Source organism: Protopterus annectens, chromosome 6.part0, assembly GCF_019279795.1.
Source record: "Protopterus annectens isolate FY-2018-M chromosome 6.part0, PAN1.0, whole genome shotgun sequence".
NCBI classification, from domain to species: Eukaryota; Metazoa; Chordata; order Ceratodontiformes; family Protopteridae; genus Protopterus; species Protopterus annectens.
The window spans coordinates 1,901,643,305-1,901,658,265 of NC_056737.1; the positions used below are offsets into that span (position 1 = coordinate 1,901,643,305).

Here is a 14,961-nt window from a genome sequence, read left to right on the forward strand (position 1 = left end):
ATGAAGTTAACTACTTCAGATGAGATGTTATCAAGAAAAAACATTCTTTTATGGAAAATAAAAACTGATAAAATAGAAAATGAGAGAAACGTATGGTATAAAACTATCATGACACAATATTATTATGTTACTCCTTGGGCTGAGCTAGTGAATGAAAAAGTTAAAGCTATAAGAGTGCAAAAAGCATGGTATAATAAGCAAGTAGAATATCAAGATTTTCATGGAGATTAGTGATTACTAAATTGTCAATAAAGGGAAATATGCCATATAAAAAATCACTGAAACAGTATGCATGTATTGAGGCAAAGAAGAAACTACATATTTTCTTGCAAAGTATAAGAGTTGCAAAATTTTGGGAAAAATGTGTAAAGAAAATTTCTTTGACAATATAAAGGAGGTAAATGAAATAAATAGATATGATTAAGTATGGATATTATAGACATAAAAATAAGGAATAGTTTAGTAAAATAGATAAAAATATTATGTATGTTGTGTGGGCTATTTAGAATGAAAGGCTAAATGAAATCATGTTTAATGGTAAATGGAGACAAGCAGTAATTTTAAGAAAAAATAGATGGTGATTGTGGAAAAAGGAGTGGAGTTCAAATAAGATAATGAAGGTTTAACATAATAATAAAAAGTAAAATATCTAACCCAGGTATGGCTATAAGGGATTCTACAGTCTGGGAATTGGACAGAGACTTGAACAATGCTCTAACAGAACCTTGATTTTGAAAGAGTACTCAAAGTAGTCAACATAAACTTTATTGTCATACAGATCAACACAGAGGAAAAAGTGTGTATCATTATGAAATTTCAATACTCAGCCTCAAACCATAAGAATGATAGTTTACAGAAGAAAGACAGATTAAATTAATAATTTAAAAATACTAAAAATAGAAATCAAAATAAGATACCAAAAATAAATACAGTAAAAAACTGCATGTCTGTGAGGTGGTACGCACTGTATATGACACTAAAATAAATAGTATGCAGAAGAATAGCACAGCTCTCCATTCATTAAAATATTACAACATTAAAAGTTTACACTGTGCATCACAGGATATAAGAATGTCATGAGGTGGAAATACCATTCCTGGTAAAGCGTAAAGCAAGGCAGTACCTCTCAAATTAATATAAGCTACACCATGGATGCAACAGTACAATTTAGGTTACACTTCTGTTGGAGAGTTGGTAATCAGCCAGTTTAGCAAAACATATTTGTTATAAACTAATTTTCCAGATACCTACATACATATAAATATTTCAAGCACGGGCATTAATGCCCTTCTAGCTTGCCAATATACCAAAACAATTGTTCCCATCATAAGTGTCCAGGCTGTTCTCAAAAATATCTAAACTAGTACTTGCTTTAATGTAATTTGGTAGTCTGAAACATGCATCAGCTACTCTGTTAGAGAACCAATTAGCACACTTCTCATTCTATAGAATCTTTTTTTAATTTCTCCAAATCTTTTTGGTTTTTAATACCATGATGGGAATGGACCCCATTCTTAAGTTAAAGTACGATTAAAGTTGATGAAATTAGTATTATTTCAATTTTTGATGAGAGCCAGAAGTGCTCTTCACAGCACCCACAATGTGCCCAGTAATGACTCCTTCTGTAATTTGTACAGAGTTACATGTATTGGTAACATATCTAAATATGATTGTAGATTCTTTTTTATAAGACCTGTTGCTCCTACTGCTACTGGATATCTTTCTTCCAAATTGCTCTCGTTTTTGCCTGTAAGTCCTGATATTTTATGACTTTGTGCCTCTCTATATGCAAGACACTGTAGTAACTGGGTGCGGCAGTTTCAATGATCAATGCTTCTTTTGTCTTCTTTTCATGGACCACAATATCTGGTTTTCTAGCATCTATCTTTTGAACTGTTGGTAATGGGTAATCCCATGTGATGTAGTCTTAATCATTTTTTATGATGCGTTGTGGCTAATGTTTCCAGTGTTTTTCCGCCACTTCAATATCATAATGTTTGCACAATCCCCAGCGCAACAGTCTTGCATATTATTTTGCCTTTAGTATATAGTCCTTCTGCCATTAGTATGTCACAATCAGCAATGAGGTGTGCAACTGTTTCCAATTCTGTTTTACAAAACCTACATTTATCTGTTTCTCCCACACGTTCAATGGACTTTGTAAACCACCGTGTATGTAGCCAACTATATTGGGCCACATATATTAACCTTTTGTCTCTTGGTTTGAATTCACTTCTCCTTAACCATTCCTGCGTTCATCCCTGATCAGCACGAGGTTCTTCCAGAAGTGTTTTTTATATTTGCAACTATATTTATGCATTTTCCACATTTCTTGCCTTCTCATCTGGTCATTCACCTTATATTCTTTCTTTTGTTTTTTGGCATATTCAGTTTCTGCCTAATTTTTATCTACTTCTGGTTTGATTTCCATTCCTGCTTGACACAGATGTGTTTCTGCTATACTAAACAGAAAAATCATCTTAGAGCAAAACTTGCACTGTGTTTGGGCCTTGTGAGGTCAGCAGATAGGTATACAGTCCCATGACTGCAGATCTATACATGTAATCACTTTAAAGGAGGCCCATATCTCTTTTGGAATGGGGAATATATAATCTTGGTATGCATTGATTTTTATAAATCATTTGGTGAGCATGGAGCATTTTTCTTGTTTTCCTATCTAATCTATCCAATATGTTTTGGGGCAGTCAATCACTCCAAAATGGTAAGTTAGGATATACACAGGTTGCCTGATGATTTTCTAGTATTTTTGATAACCCCAAACATTCCCAGATGCAGTTGTCTCTAAATGCCCTATATACGTGAATAAGATCTCCTCTTAGATATCTGTAAGAGACACTGTAGAAGCTCAGGTATTTTAGTTTTTCATAATAACTTAAATTTTCACATCCATGGATGCCCTTGGTATATTTCTGATGTATTCTTTCCAGTTTCCTCATGCTTGTTTTCTTATATTGTCATTCCATACTCAACTTTGGGTCTAATGTAACTGACAATGACTTCATCATTTTTGATTTCATTAACTTTATAAATCTTTTTATACAACCTATAGTTCAATAACTATCATTAACCAGTTGGTTGATATGATTAGAAAAACTCAAAGCTGGATCTACCCATATACCCAGGTCCTTAAATAAGTCTACAGCTTCAATCGCTGTGGGCTGCATTAAATATTCACCTTTAGATTTGCCTCCCAAACCTCATATGCTTAGTTTTTGATGTATTTATCAGCATATTATTCTCCTGTACCCAAATGGTCAATTTAGTCAAGGTAATTTGCAGACATGCCTTATCTGTACTGTAATACATGTAATCAGTTTACCCAGTTTCAGGTTATCTACATACAGACTGTAGAACACCTCAGATGAAAAAGTTAGGTCTGAAAGATACAATCTGAACAAGTAAGGGCCTAGGACAAAGTCCTGTGGGATACCCTGACTGTAACCAAGGATTTCACCTGTCCAGTTGCTGCATGATACTTGCCATGTCCTATTTGCAAGCCATGCAGCTAGTCATCTTAGAGTACATCAATACCTAGTTGTTCTAATTTATTGATTAGTGTTTTGTATATGACTCTGTCAAATGCTGAAGTTAAATCTATATATCATACATCACAGCATGATTTTTCATTCATAGCTGTTATTATATTGTTATAGAACATCATGTTACAGAGGGTAATAGATGTGTTTTCAACATATGCATGCTGATATATGGTTTCAATTCCAACTTATCAAATTTTGACAATAATGTCTCCAATATTACCTTCTCCAATATTTTTCCACAACATGAAAGTAGACGTAAGGGTCTATATGACTCTGGGTTTGTCCTACTCTCCTTTCCCCTAAAGACATATTTAATAAGCGCGTATCTCTAATCTTGAGGAATCTCTCCAATTTATTATGATCTAGTGAATAACAGATAAAATAGTATTGTCAAGTCTTGCTAAAGTGTTCTCAGGTCATTGTTACTATTTCCATCTCCTTCCTGTGCTTTGTTTGGATTCAGTTTGTGCAGTTCTTTTTCAATATAATATAATTTGGTTACATTATCTGAGTTTACCTGGATGTCACGAGGATAACTTATCACCCCTTTTCTGGAGCCAAAGTGTCTTGCATAAGATTTTGTAAATATATCTATAATCTGTTGTGTCTGAAAATAAATTTTAGAATCTGCGCACAGTTTATCAATTTGTATGTTTTTACTCCTTCTGCATCTTATGTATCTGTAAAAAGGTTTCCTATTATGCTCAATATCTTTATATAAATTTTCTTCAAATTTTTCTTGATCTTGTCTCACACTTAATCTGTTTGTCCAACTTGTTTATTTCAGTTTTCAAAGTTGTAGTTTAACCTCTCTTCCATTTGTTATAATTTTTGTCTCTCACCTAAATCAGATATCTTGTTCTTATGGAAATATATCCCCCTGCCATTATATGCCTAGATCCTGATGTTAAATATTTTTTTTTTTTTTGTACTCAAACAGTTTCTCTTTCAAAACTTTTGATAACCAAAGCCAATACTATGATACTGGTATTTCTAAAGTCAGCAAACAATGAAACCACGCCAAAGAAACAAATTTATCGCTGCAAAGCTTTTGGGTTGATACCCTTCCTCAGTGCTATAAAACAATACACATTTCATACAATTTAAATAGGATTACCTAAAAAGCACATAACATCAGCCAGCCTATCACAACTTCTCATACCCTTCCACCATCTCTTATAATGTTCACATTTAATTATTAAACACTTATATAACATTCATAAAAATTCTAAATGTTGTTGTTGTCTTTTGGCTTTTCCCGGTTAGGGGTCGCCAAAGTGGAACTCAGGCCCGCTAAGGATTGGCAGTAGATTTTCACAGGGTTGAGTTGCCAGCTTGACGCCCAACCTTCAACGAAGGCACGCCCATTCACGCATATTTTTCGGAACACCACTCCCGTGGGGAGGACATGCAGACTCCACACAGAAGGCACTCCCTGCACACTAGCTGAGAATCGAACGGGAGAACCTCTTGCTGTAAGGCAACAATGCTACCGCTGCACCACCGCGGATGTATTCATAAAAATTCTAAATGCATTTCTTAAAACCAACAGTCGCAATAAAATAACATTATACATAGAGAATAAAAGAATTTTTTACAAATTTTCTTTCTGCCTTTTTACTAATATAGGTTTTAAGCTGACAGCACTATTTAAACCTGGTTTAAAATCAGCCTGCAACCTAATTATCCACTCATATTGTTTAGTTTCTAGGATATTATTCATATCACCACCTCTATAGCCCATAGTAACAATATCTATTACTCCAAACTTAAAATAATGTGTCTGATCATGCTACATTATATGTTTACTTAATGCATTTGAATTGATACTTCTTATATCTGACTTGTGTTCCACTATATGTTCTTTAAGCTTCCTAGTAGTTTTACCCACATAGAAAGATGGGCAGGGTACACAGCTAGCCAAATATACTACCTGAGTTGTATTACAGCTTACAGAGCAGTGGAACCAAAATTCTATGCCCATTAACGGGTGTTTAAAACCATGTCTTCATATAATATGTCATTATAGCAACTACAGCTGTGGCATTTTATAGTGCCAAATCTTTTAGAAAGGCATTTTTTTGTTACTTGCCCAAAGTCTTTGTAACATAGTTTCCTTTTTAAACTCTCTGAATTCCTGTATGCAAAATATGTTTTTTTCTCCTATTTCCTTTAATTTTGGCATTGCCATCAGTATTATCCAGTACTTCTCTATAATTTGCATTATTTCCTTAGTATTAGTATTAAAAGTTGTAACATATCTAATAATTCTGTCACTGTCTTTCACCAATTCCAATTGATGTGCCTCATTTCTCCCAAAGGTTGATTTATATTTATTCTGCCTTTCCTTAGTCATTTCTTGATAGATCTTATTCACAATCTCTGCTTTATATCCACTATTTATGAACTCTTCCATCAGGTCTTTACTTTGCTCATTAAATTTCATATCTTCAGTGTTTAACTTACTTTCCCTAATCAATTGAGCCTTCAGGATACCTTTAAAAGTATGGGGTGCATGCGTGCTACATATATTCACATACCTGTTTACATGTACTTATTTTTTATGTACAGTAGTTTCAACTTTCCCATCCTGTATGGTGGTAAAACTTGACTTGCAGTAACAGTAATTTCTTTAAGAACACAAACAATGTCTAGTGTGTTCTGTCCTCTCATAGGTTTTTTACAATCTGAAGCAATTGTTGTTCCTGAATATACATTGTGAATAATTTCCTTATTAATGTTATTGAATCAATATTATTCCAGTCTGTTTCCAGTAAATTTAAGTCCCCAGCTAATATTATTCTTCCCTCCTGCATTTCATGGAAGAAATGTATGAATTCCTTTAGGTCATCTGCACTTGACTTTGGTAGTCTATACACTCCAGCAATTGGTGTCAGTTACACAGTCTATAGAATTGGTGTTATTATTGAACATGTAATAATCACAGGTCTCGTAACTATCTTTAATCCCTATCAAAACACCTCCACCTGATTTTTTGTTAGAATGTCTGTTACAGTAAAAATATTTATACCCTGACAGAACTGATTTCCAGTCATTATTCTTTAACCATGTTTCACAAACAGCAATCTTGTGGGAATGTAGCAAATTTTCCAAAAAAAAAAAAATTATTATTAATGCTCCTAGCATTAACAACCGTCGGAGATGTATCAAATGTTGCTATCTGTGAACTTTTTCGACCTCGCAAAAATCCTGTCTAGTGTTTGTCAAATATTGCAAAATATCTGCTGCAAAAATTATCTTCCCTGATCTTGACAAATGCACACCATCCTATCTGAACACGTGTGCCCAAAACTAGGCTTGGATGCTCTACACATTCCCATTTTTTAAAACAGAACATTTTTTCCATGTAAGTATTTACCCCAAAAATCTTTTCATTCATGATGACCTGACTATCCTTTCTATAGGTGATTTGTAAAAAATACGTCCTGGCACCAGTACAAGCTATACTATCTAAGAGGGCTGTTGGTTCTCTACTAACAGTCAGAGAATCCTTGCAGATGAGGTCATTTGTATCAACATAAATAAAAACAGATCCACACTTCCTTACATGATGGTGTTCCAAGGCTTGTCTCACATATTCTATTTTTTTCTCCTGGCAAGCATAACACTATTGGATGTTCATTATCTTCTCTGCAAATATAAGTATCAGTTCCTCTAATAACTGAATCTCCAATTACAAGAATATCTTTGCTGACCAGCTCTGAAGAATCTTCAACTTCTAATACAGTAATATCTGCTCTAGCAATTGTTACAAAGGATAGATCTTCACCACCATTAGTCATTACTCCCACTGTTTTCACAGTGTATTAAATTCTCATCCAGCTGGCATTGTAAATCGACAGCTTGAGCCATGTAGTCAACATCTGTCTTTCTCTTCTCTTTTCTTACAGTAATAGTCTTCAATCTTTCCACATTCAGTTTTGATTTCTTCCTTTTCACCTGCCCCTTAACTCTTTTTTTTTACCTTCTCTTCTGGAAAAATGATGCCTTTTTCTGCAGACTGAAGATTTTCTGATAGAAAAATAGTATCATTCCCTGTAACCTGTGTGTTACGTAACAAAGCAGTGTCCTTTTTAGCATATATACTCTACTTTACAGACATTAATCAGTTTGTTTTATTTCTTTATTTGTTGTGAACTTCTTTTCTTTCTTTTTTTGTTTCCTTCTAAACAATCCGGATCCTGAGATTGCTGAATACTTGCATCCAAAATTCCAAAGTTGTCAGGGGCATCGCCTTGTTTCATAGGAGTTGAATGACCTTTACAGACAAGAGGTGCATTATTTCCTGAATGTGTTCTATTTGTTCCTTGCCTAACATTATTTATCTCACCAGTGCAGTCATTAATATATGAAACAACAGTTCTACAAGCCATGCCAATTGCACAAGTGCAATCATCATCATTAAGTCTAGATTTACTTCTAACAATGGTAAGCAAATCATCCAACTTTTCACACGGAGAACACAGATCACTAGTGTTATCAGCTGTTACCTTTAAGTAGGCATAGCATTTATTACACTGTACAAGATATTTGTGCATTAGCAAATCATTAATTGCATCCTCATTTATGCAATCCATATTCAGCTTCAAAAGAATAAAACATTGTAAAAGAAAAGAATAATCACAATCAGTAACCACAGAATGTAAAAAGAACTTAAATCAACTTCTGTGACAAAAATCACATAAGCAATACACAACTAAATAAAGTAAGTACGGTAAAGTTGTTCTGACATATAAGTTCTGCAAGTCAGACAAAAGCTGTAATTCATTACGTCACTCATTATCATTTGCAGTCACACTTATTTTTAACGGCAAAAATCAGTAAATCACAAACCAAGGTAGGATTGTTTAGATAAAATCTGGATTTTCCTCTATGCAGTCTATGTGAATTTCTAGTTGTCTAGGACCCTTGGGATGGCTAGAGCTTGCCTGTCTAAAACCTATCCCTTTCTAACAACCAACAGTGAAATTAAAGGTAAACAACAATAAAAAAACAAAATATTAATCAAAGTAAATCTTATTAACAAGTTATCCCTTCCTACCTACTAGCAGTGAAAAACGTGATAACAAATAAAGTATAAATCCAAATAAAACTTCTCTTACCAGTCAACCCCACAGTAACTCACAAACCAAGGTAGGATTATTTAGATATGATGCTCCAATAAAATACACAGCAGCAGCACAGCAGTATGGAGGAGCAGTGAGCACCTACTTCATGAAGTGGACAGCAGATAATGAAAAGACAGCTTAAGATAGCAGAAGTACAAGACCCAATTCTGTGATTTCCAGCACTTCAAAAATAGTCAAAGATAAGACAGAAAATTCTGAAACTTTCTGCTGCTATATCTTCAAAGCATTTTGGAAGAGGCTTCAGCACCTGCATCCCTGACATGGGAGGAGCTGTACCTCCCACTGTTTATATATACTATATCTGAGATTGATGTACCTCATTGTAGGAAGAATACACCAAAATATCAGAGCTACAGACTTAGTATATATTCCAACAGTCAGACTTTTAGTTCTGGTATTTTGAGGCACTCCTAATATATTTATTAGGGTGTACAGCATAGCAGTACTGTGTCCTACACACAGAAATGCCATGTTTGACAGATAGAACTGAAGACTATGTTATCATTAGTGCTCAGAGCACAACAGAACTACACGCCTAATGCAGGCATAATGCAGTAGGCAGATGTCAGGTTGCCCAGTAGTAGAACACTACGCACTTTAACATATACACCGTGCATAAACTGCTGGTGGATTTATAGAATATGGACCTTCCACTCTGCAAATGAGTGCATGGTTGCAACATGCAGTAGATGAACATATTACAGTATATGGTGTAGACAACAAATTAAGTCAGTGTTCTAAAATAGGAAACATAATTAAGGAAGTTAAGCAGCTTTGTTGCTCAAATTTTATTACTGCATAATAATATTCATGTGCCTTAATAATATATGACTAATACCAAAAACTATGGAATGCTAAGTGATGACATATTGGGTGAACAATGTTAATTTCCCACTGCTTGCTAAACAGAAACTCATATATAAATGCACAAAACAGTTTCCTCTAATATAAAAAGGATTGCTGTAACACTATTTAAGAAATAGTCCATTTCAGTTAACATATCACTTAATTAAACTCAAAATAAATGTTTTTACAGCCCCCTGTATCACCATCTCCCAGTTGCTTATATGTTTTACTCAAATATTGCTGAAACTCAAAGAAAGAATGAGCAGTAACAAACAAAAAATAACTGCTTTGCTCTCTTTCCAGGATGCTGCAGTCTTTGAGTATACAACACTAAATATAGTTTGAGCCAGTATACATCACTACTACATGCATTGTGTGAATACTTGTCCACAAACACTGTACTGTGCAGCAGTGTTCACACAGCTAGAAGGAGTAAAAAGTTATCAAGCAGCTACAGAAAACCCTGACATAGAACAGCACAGTTTTCTAAGGCATTTACCATAACAGTACATAGGTTCATAGGTTGATACTAGGCTATCTGCCCTAGGGTATTTATAAGCCTAGCCAGAGTGTGTTTGGCTTTCGACACCCTTTTAGATTAGTTGACTGTGCCTCATTATAGTAGGTCACAGAAGATAGCCCTTTTGAGGTTAGTTTACTGTGCCTTTGTCTAGTAGGGACACAGAAGAGATCCCAGGGGTAAACTTATGATCTCCCATCCACTCGTCAAGATTTCTCTTGAAGAGGGTCATTGAGGAACTCTGCCTAACATGGATTGGGATTTTGTTCCAGAGTGAGGGAAGCCTCTGGGATATGAATCTGTCCCTCCAGTATGTCCTCTTTATTTCTGTGCTGAGGTTTAAGTCCCCGGAGCGTGTAGCTCTAAGGGATTTGGATTTCCTGAGGTGGAGCATGTCCATTAATTCTGGGTTGGACATGGCTTTATACGTCAGGCACAGATCGCCTCTGAGTAGGTGGTAAGCAACTGAGTAGAGCTGGAGTTTCTTTAGCCTAACTGCATAGGGCATCTATTTGAGTCCCTTGATCCTCTTGGTGAGGTACTTTTGGGGTCTTTCCAGTTGCTGAAGGTGTCGGCTAAGGTACATCCCAAATGGGGCATTGTATTTCAATTATGGGCCTGATAAGTGATGAGTAGAGGGGCACAATGACCTCTCTTGATCTAGATGTGAACCCTTTCGTGATAAGGTGGGCTATATAGAAGGTCTTTCTAACCACTATGGCAACATGATTGTCAAAGGAGAGATTGCTATCTACTTGGGTCCCCAAATCCCTAATTACTTCTTCCATACTTAATGGAATACCACCTATGTGGTAATTTGTGGGTACTTTGTTTTTCCCAAAGGGGATGACTATGCACTTTTTGGCATTTAGCTTTAGGCCATGGCTCTGGCACCAGTTATCCGTCTCTGTGAGACCCTTTTGGAGGATGCTTGTGTCAGTCAGCGAGTCGATTATGGCACCCAGTTTGCGGTCATCTGCAAACTTGGTCAGCCATAATTCTCCCATGTTAGCCTGTACCTCAGAGAAATATATACCGAACAAGAGAGGTCCCAGGACTGAGCCTTGTGGGATGCCACTTGTAACTGGTTTAGAGTCTGACATGGCACCTGCAATTCTGACCATGTGGGTTCTATCCCGAGCCAGTTTGCAACCCATCTTGTGACATAGGGGTTGATATTTAAGCTGGTGAGCTTATTTATGATGCCCGAGTGGGGTATTGTGTCGAAGGCTTTTGCGAGGTCCAGGTAGGCTGTGTGGACTACCTTCCCTTCATCTATGGCCTTGGTGACTGTTTCAAAGAAGTCGACCAGGTTCAAGAGGCAAGATCTGCCCTTAACAAAGCCGAATTGGGTAGGATCCAGTGTTTGGAGGTTCCCAATGTCTTTGTTTATGAGTTTCATGATGATACGCTCCATAGCTTTGCAGACCAGTCTAGTCAGGCTTATAGGGCGATAGTTTCCGGGGTCCGTTGTGGCACCACCTTTGTGGAGTGGGACCACTGTTGCTGTACGCCATTCCTTGGGTACATATCCTGTAGTAAGGCTGAGACTGAACAGTGACTTTATGTGAGGGTTCAGTTCTTCTTGGAGTTCATGTAAGACGCAGCCCAGGACACCGTCCGGTCCCATTGATGCTGTGTTTTTTGCTTTGGAAAGGGCAGCTCTCACCTGTGCATCTGTGATGTCAGGGAGGCTACACTCTGTTGGGATAGACATTTGCTCTTTTGGGGAGGAGAAGTTTGCACTGAACCTGTCTGCCAGGATGTTGGCAATGTCTGTGGGTTCAGTGTATTTTTTGTCATTTTGAACTAACTCAGAGCATATCTGGGAGTTGCCACCTAGGTTCCTGACATAACTAAAGAAGGCCTTGTGATTATCTTTAGCATCTTGTGCAATTTTTTTTTCGAAGCTGGCCTTAGATGATTTTATGAGGGATCGTAGTTTCTTGCTAGTACTGATCAGAGATGCCTTCCCTTTTTGGGATTTTGCTCTATCATGTAGTAGCTTCCTCCTTCTGTTCTACAGCTTATTTATGGCTGGGGTCCACCAGACAGGTCCCCTGCCTTTGGAGGAATGAGTCTTGGTTTTATTTGGGATAGCATGATCCATGCATTCCTGTAGGTGCCCATAGAAAGCGTTTGTAAAGGATTCTGCAGTTTGGGCCGTATTTTCCACTGGCCCGGGGGCTTTGAAGGATTCCACCTCGGTTTTGAGAAGTGTGAAGTTTGCTTTTGAGAAGTTCTTCACCGTGGTTCCTTGGCTGGGAGTGGGGACAGGATATGGATGTCCAGTGAGATTAATTTATGGTCAGATCTTACCAATGAGGGGTATACCTCTGGTATGGAACATAGAGTCCCCATGTTGATGATGATCAGGTCCAATATGTTTTCCCCTCTTGTGGGAGTGGCGACCAGTTGTTCCATAGCATTTGAGTTTATAAATTCTAGGAATCGTTGAGCAAGGGTGTTGGGGCTTGAGTAGTGCTCCCAGTCTATGTTTGGGTAGTTGAAGTCACCCAATATAATGGTGTTTGGAGAGACCTTCATATTCTCCAGTGTTCTCAGGAAAGCCGAGTGGACCAAGTCCTTGTCTTCACAGTTTAGATACCCTCCACATCTCCCTTTTTTATTTGCTTTTTTCCACCCTTCCCTGCTTTCTGTTTTTAGTTCTGGCATTGTGTTTTGGTGTGGATATTTTTTAGGGGCAAAGGCTGACCTTTGTAGCCTTTTTTGATTAGCACTACCGATAAACAGTTATTGTGTTTAGGTATGGATATTTCTAAATGTAGGGTGCATGATGACTAGTATTAAACCCTCTATAGCTTTTTTTCCCATCTTTGAGCAGTATCATATATGTGGACAGGCTCTACCTTTGTATGTAGCTATTTTTTTTTTTTTTTTGAGAAACAACTTTTCCATTTGTTAGTTTTATCTCTCATATTCAGAATGAGTGTCAGAGACTGACCTGTTACACCATACTGCTCTCATGGACCAACACCAAGCATCCACACATTATTCTGACCTGCTCTAAAACATTAAGTACTAATTTTTCCCAGTGTTTTGGCTTTAGAATTTGAGGATGGCTCTACTCCAGAGGTCGGGTTATGTCTGCCTGACAGAAGCTAACCCATACTGGATCTTTTTGTCTTTGCCATTTATTAATCTAGGAATAATCTGAGGCAGGTCTGCCACTAAGAAAAGGGTACCACCCAAATAAGCATAAAATTGTAAAAGCAAGGTTGATGACTTTTCAGTACTACCCACAAAGCAACAATATTTCAGTTTAGCTTTATGTTCACTGGTGTGAGATCATAAGCAAATTGTTTAGTCACAGAGGTAGCAAAGGTTAAGGTTTTCATATGGCCTTGACAAAAAATATCAATAAACTGCAGAAACTAAAATGCCTTGTCAATGAAAGCACACTTTTTCAGGCAGGTCTGAGATTTACAAATGAAAGACAGTAAGTCTACTGACCTGTTTTGGAGGGCTGGAACTTCCAATGGGAACAGGCTCAAATACATGTTTTGTGGAATGAAAGTGGACATAGTGGCGTTCCTTTTCAACAGTCACACCAATAAAATTCAGCTGCAAGAGAGAGGAAAATCTTGTAGTAATCTGATTTTAAAATGAAGAATACAGAAAAATGCAGTATCTGGCTAGTAATAAGTACAGCTTCCTCATTTCATACTGCCAGTTATCAATATTTGCATTTTCAGTGCACCAAATACACAGTCAACTAATGCTTCACATTTCCATACATTAAAATACTTTAATCCTTCATTTTGACATCTACCTTTAAGTATGCTTCTCACATTATTACCCAGTACAATGTATGAATACTCATCAGTGACCTGTACAGGGAAATAATACCCCCAGAACATACTAAACACAGCAAACGTAATGCACTTCAAAAAACTGCAAAGTCCCACCTAAATGACAACTGGTTCTGCTCCTGCTCCTCTGCAGGCTGAACCCATTTCTCCCCCTTCACTCTCTCTCTCTTCCTATTCTCCAATTTCACTATATCTCTATGCTTACTGAATAACCTTACTTACTCCCATCCTCTCCCTCTCTCCCCCTACTCTCCACTTTCAATATATCTCTATTTGTTTACTGATCTTATGTGATTATAACATTAAGCATAACAATTTACAGTACCAAACAGGCATCTCTGAGACACTTTTCCATTGTATATTAAGCTGCTGTATCTCTGAGATACTACTCCACTGAATGATTTCTTGTTACTAAGTGTAACTGCCAAAATATGTGCCACTAAGTGATCCTGTTAGCTTTATTACTAACTTGAACTGTGACAATATGTGCAACTATGTGATTTATTATTATAATTTCTCTGATTGTTTCACTATTGTTTAAAATACTGACTGTTATGTTGTTATTATGTGGAGCTTTTCTCCCAGGGCCTCTGCTGAAAATTAGCAAACTTGCCCAGTCGGACTTCCCCAGTAAATAAATGTTAAATAAATAAATAAAATACTTTGGGAGAATCCATTCACTATTCACACTGGCAAGTTGCTGACTGCAACTGCTTTGCAGCAGGCAGAGTTGTTCACACTCCCAGTAAACACTGTTCCACCTCCTTCTCTTCAGTTCTACATAACTGCTGCATTACCCAGATACGTCATTTGACTGGTTCTTTACTCTGCTGTGTATAAGGCTGCAGTTCCTTGCACTGGAATCCAGCTGCCAAATGTCTGACCATTGATTCATTCATGTTAATCTGTACCCATTTTTATCCCTCAGTGTTACTAGTCACCTACCCACTAAAGTACAGCCAGAACTTTTTGAATTGGGTGTGTCAACTTCCAAAATATAGCCTCTCCATCTCCAGAAAGTATAAACATAAAGGCAAAAACATTAGCAACCA

The 14,961-nt window shown here is 36.9% G+C and overlaps 1 protein-coding gene across 1 annotated transcript in view; it reads right to left on the bottom strand.

The window, feature by feature from the left end:
- The window catches only part of CFAP65 (cilia and flagella associated protein 65), a 2,328,717-nt gene that overhangs the window by 485,808 nt on the left and 1,827,948 nt on the right, over window positions 1–14,961 (bottom strand). The window contains exon 22 of the mRNA XM_044075222.1: window positions 13,551–13,661. Within this exon, the coding sequence (XP_043931157.1) occupies window positions 13,551–13,661 (111 nt within the window). The remainder of the gene's footprint in view (window positions 1–13,550; window positions 13,662–14,961) is intronic.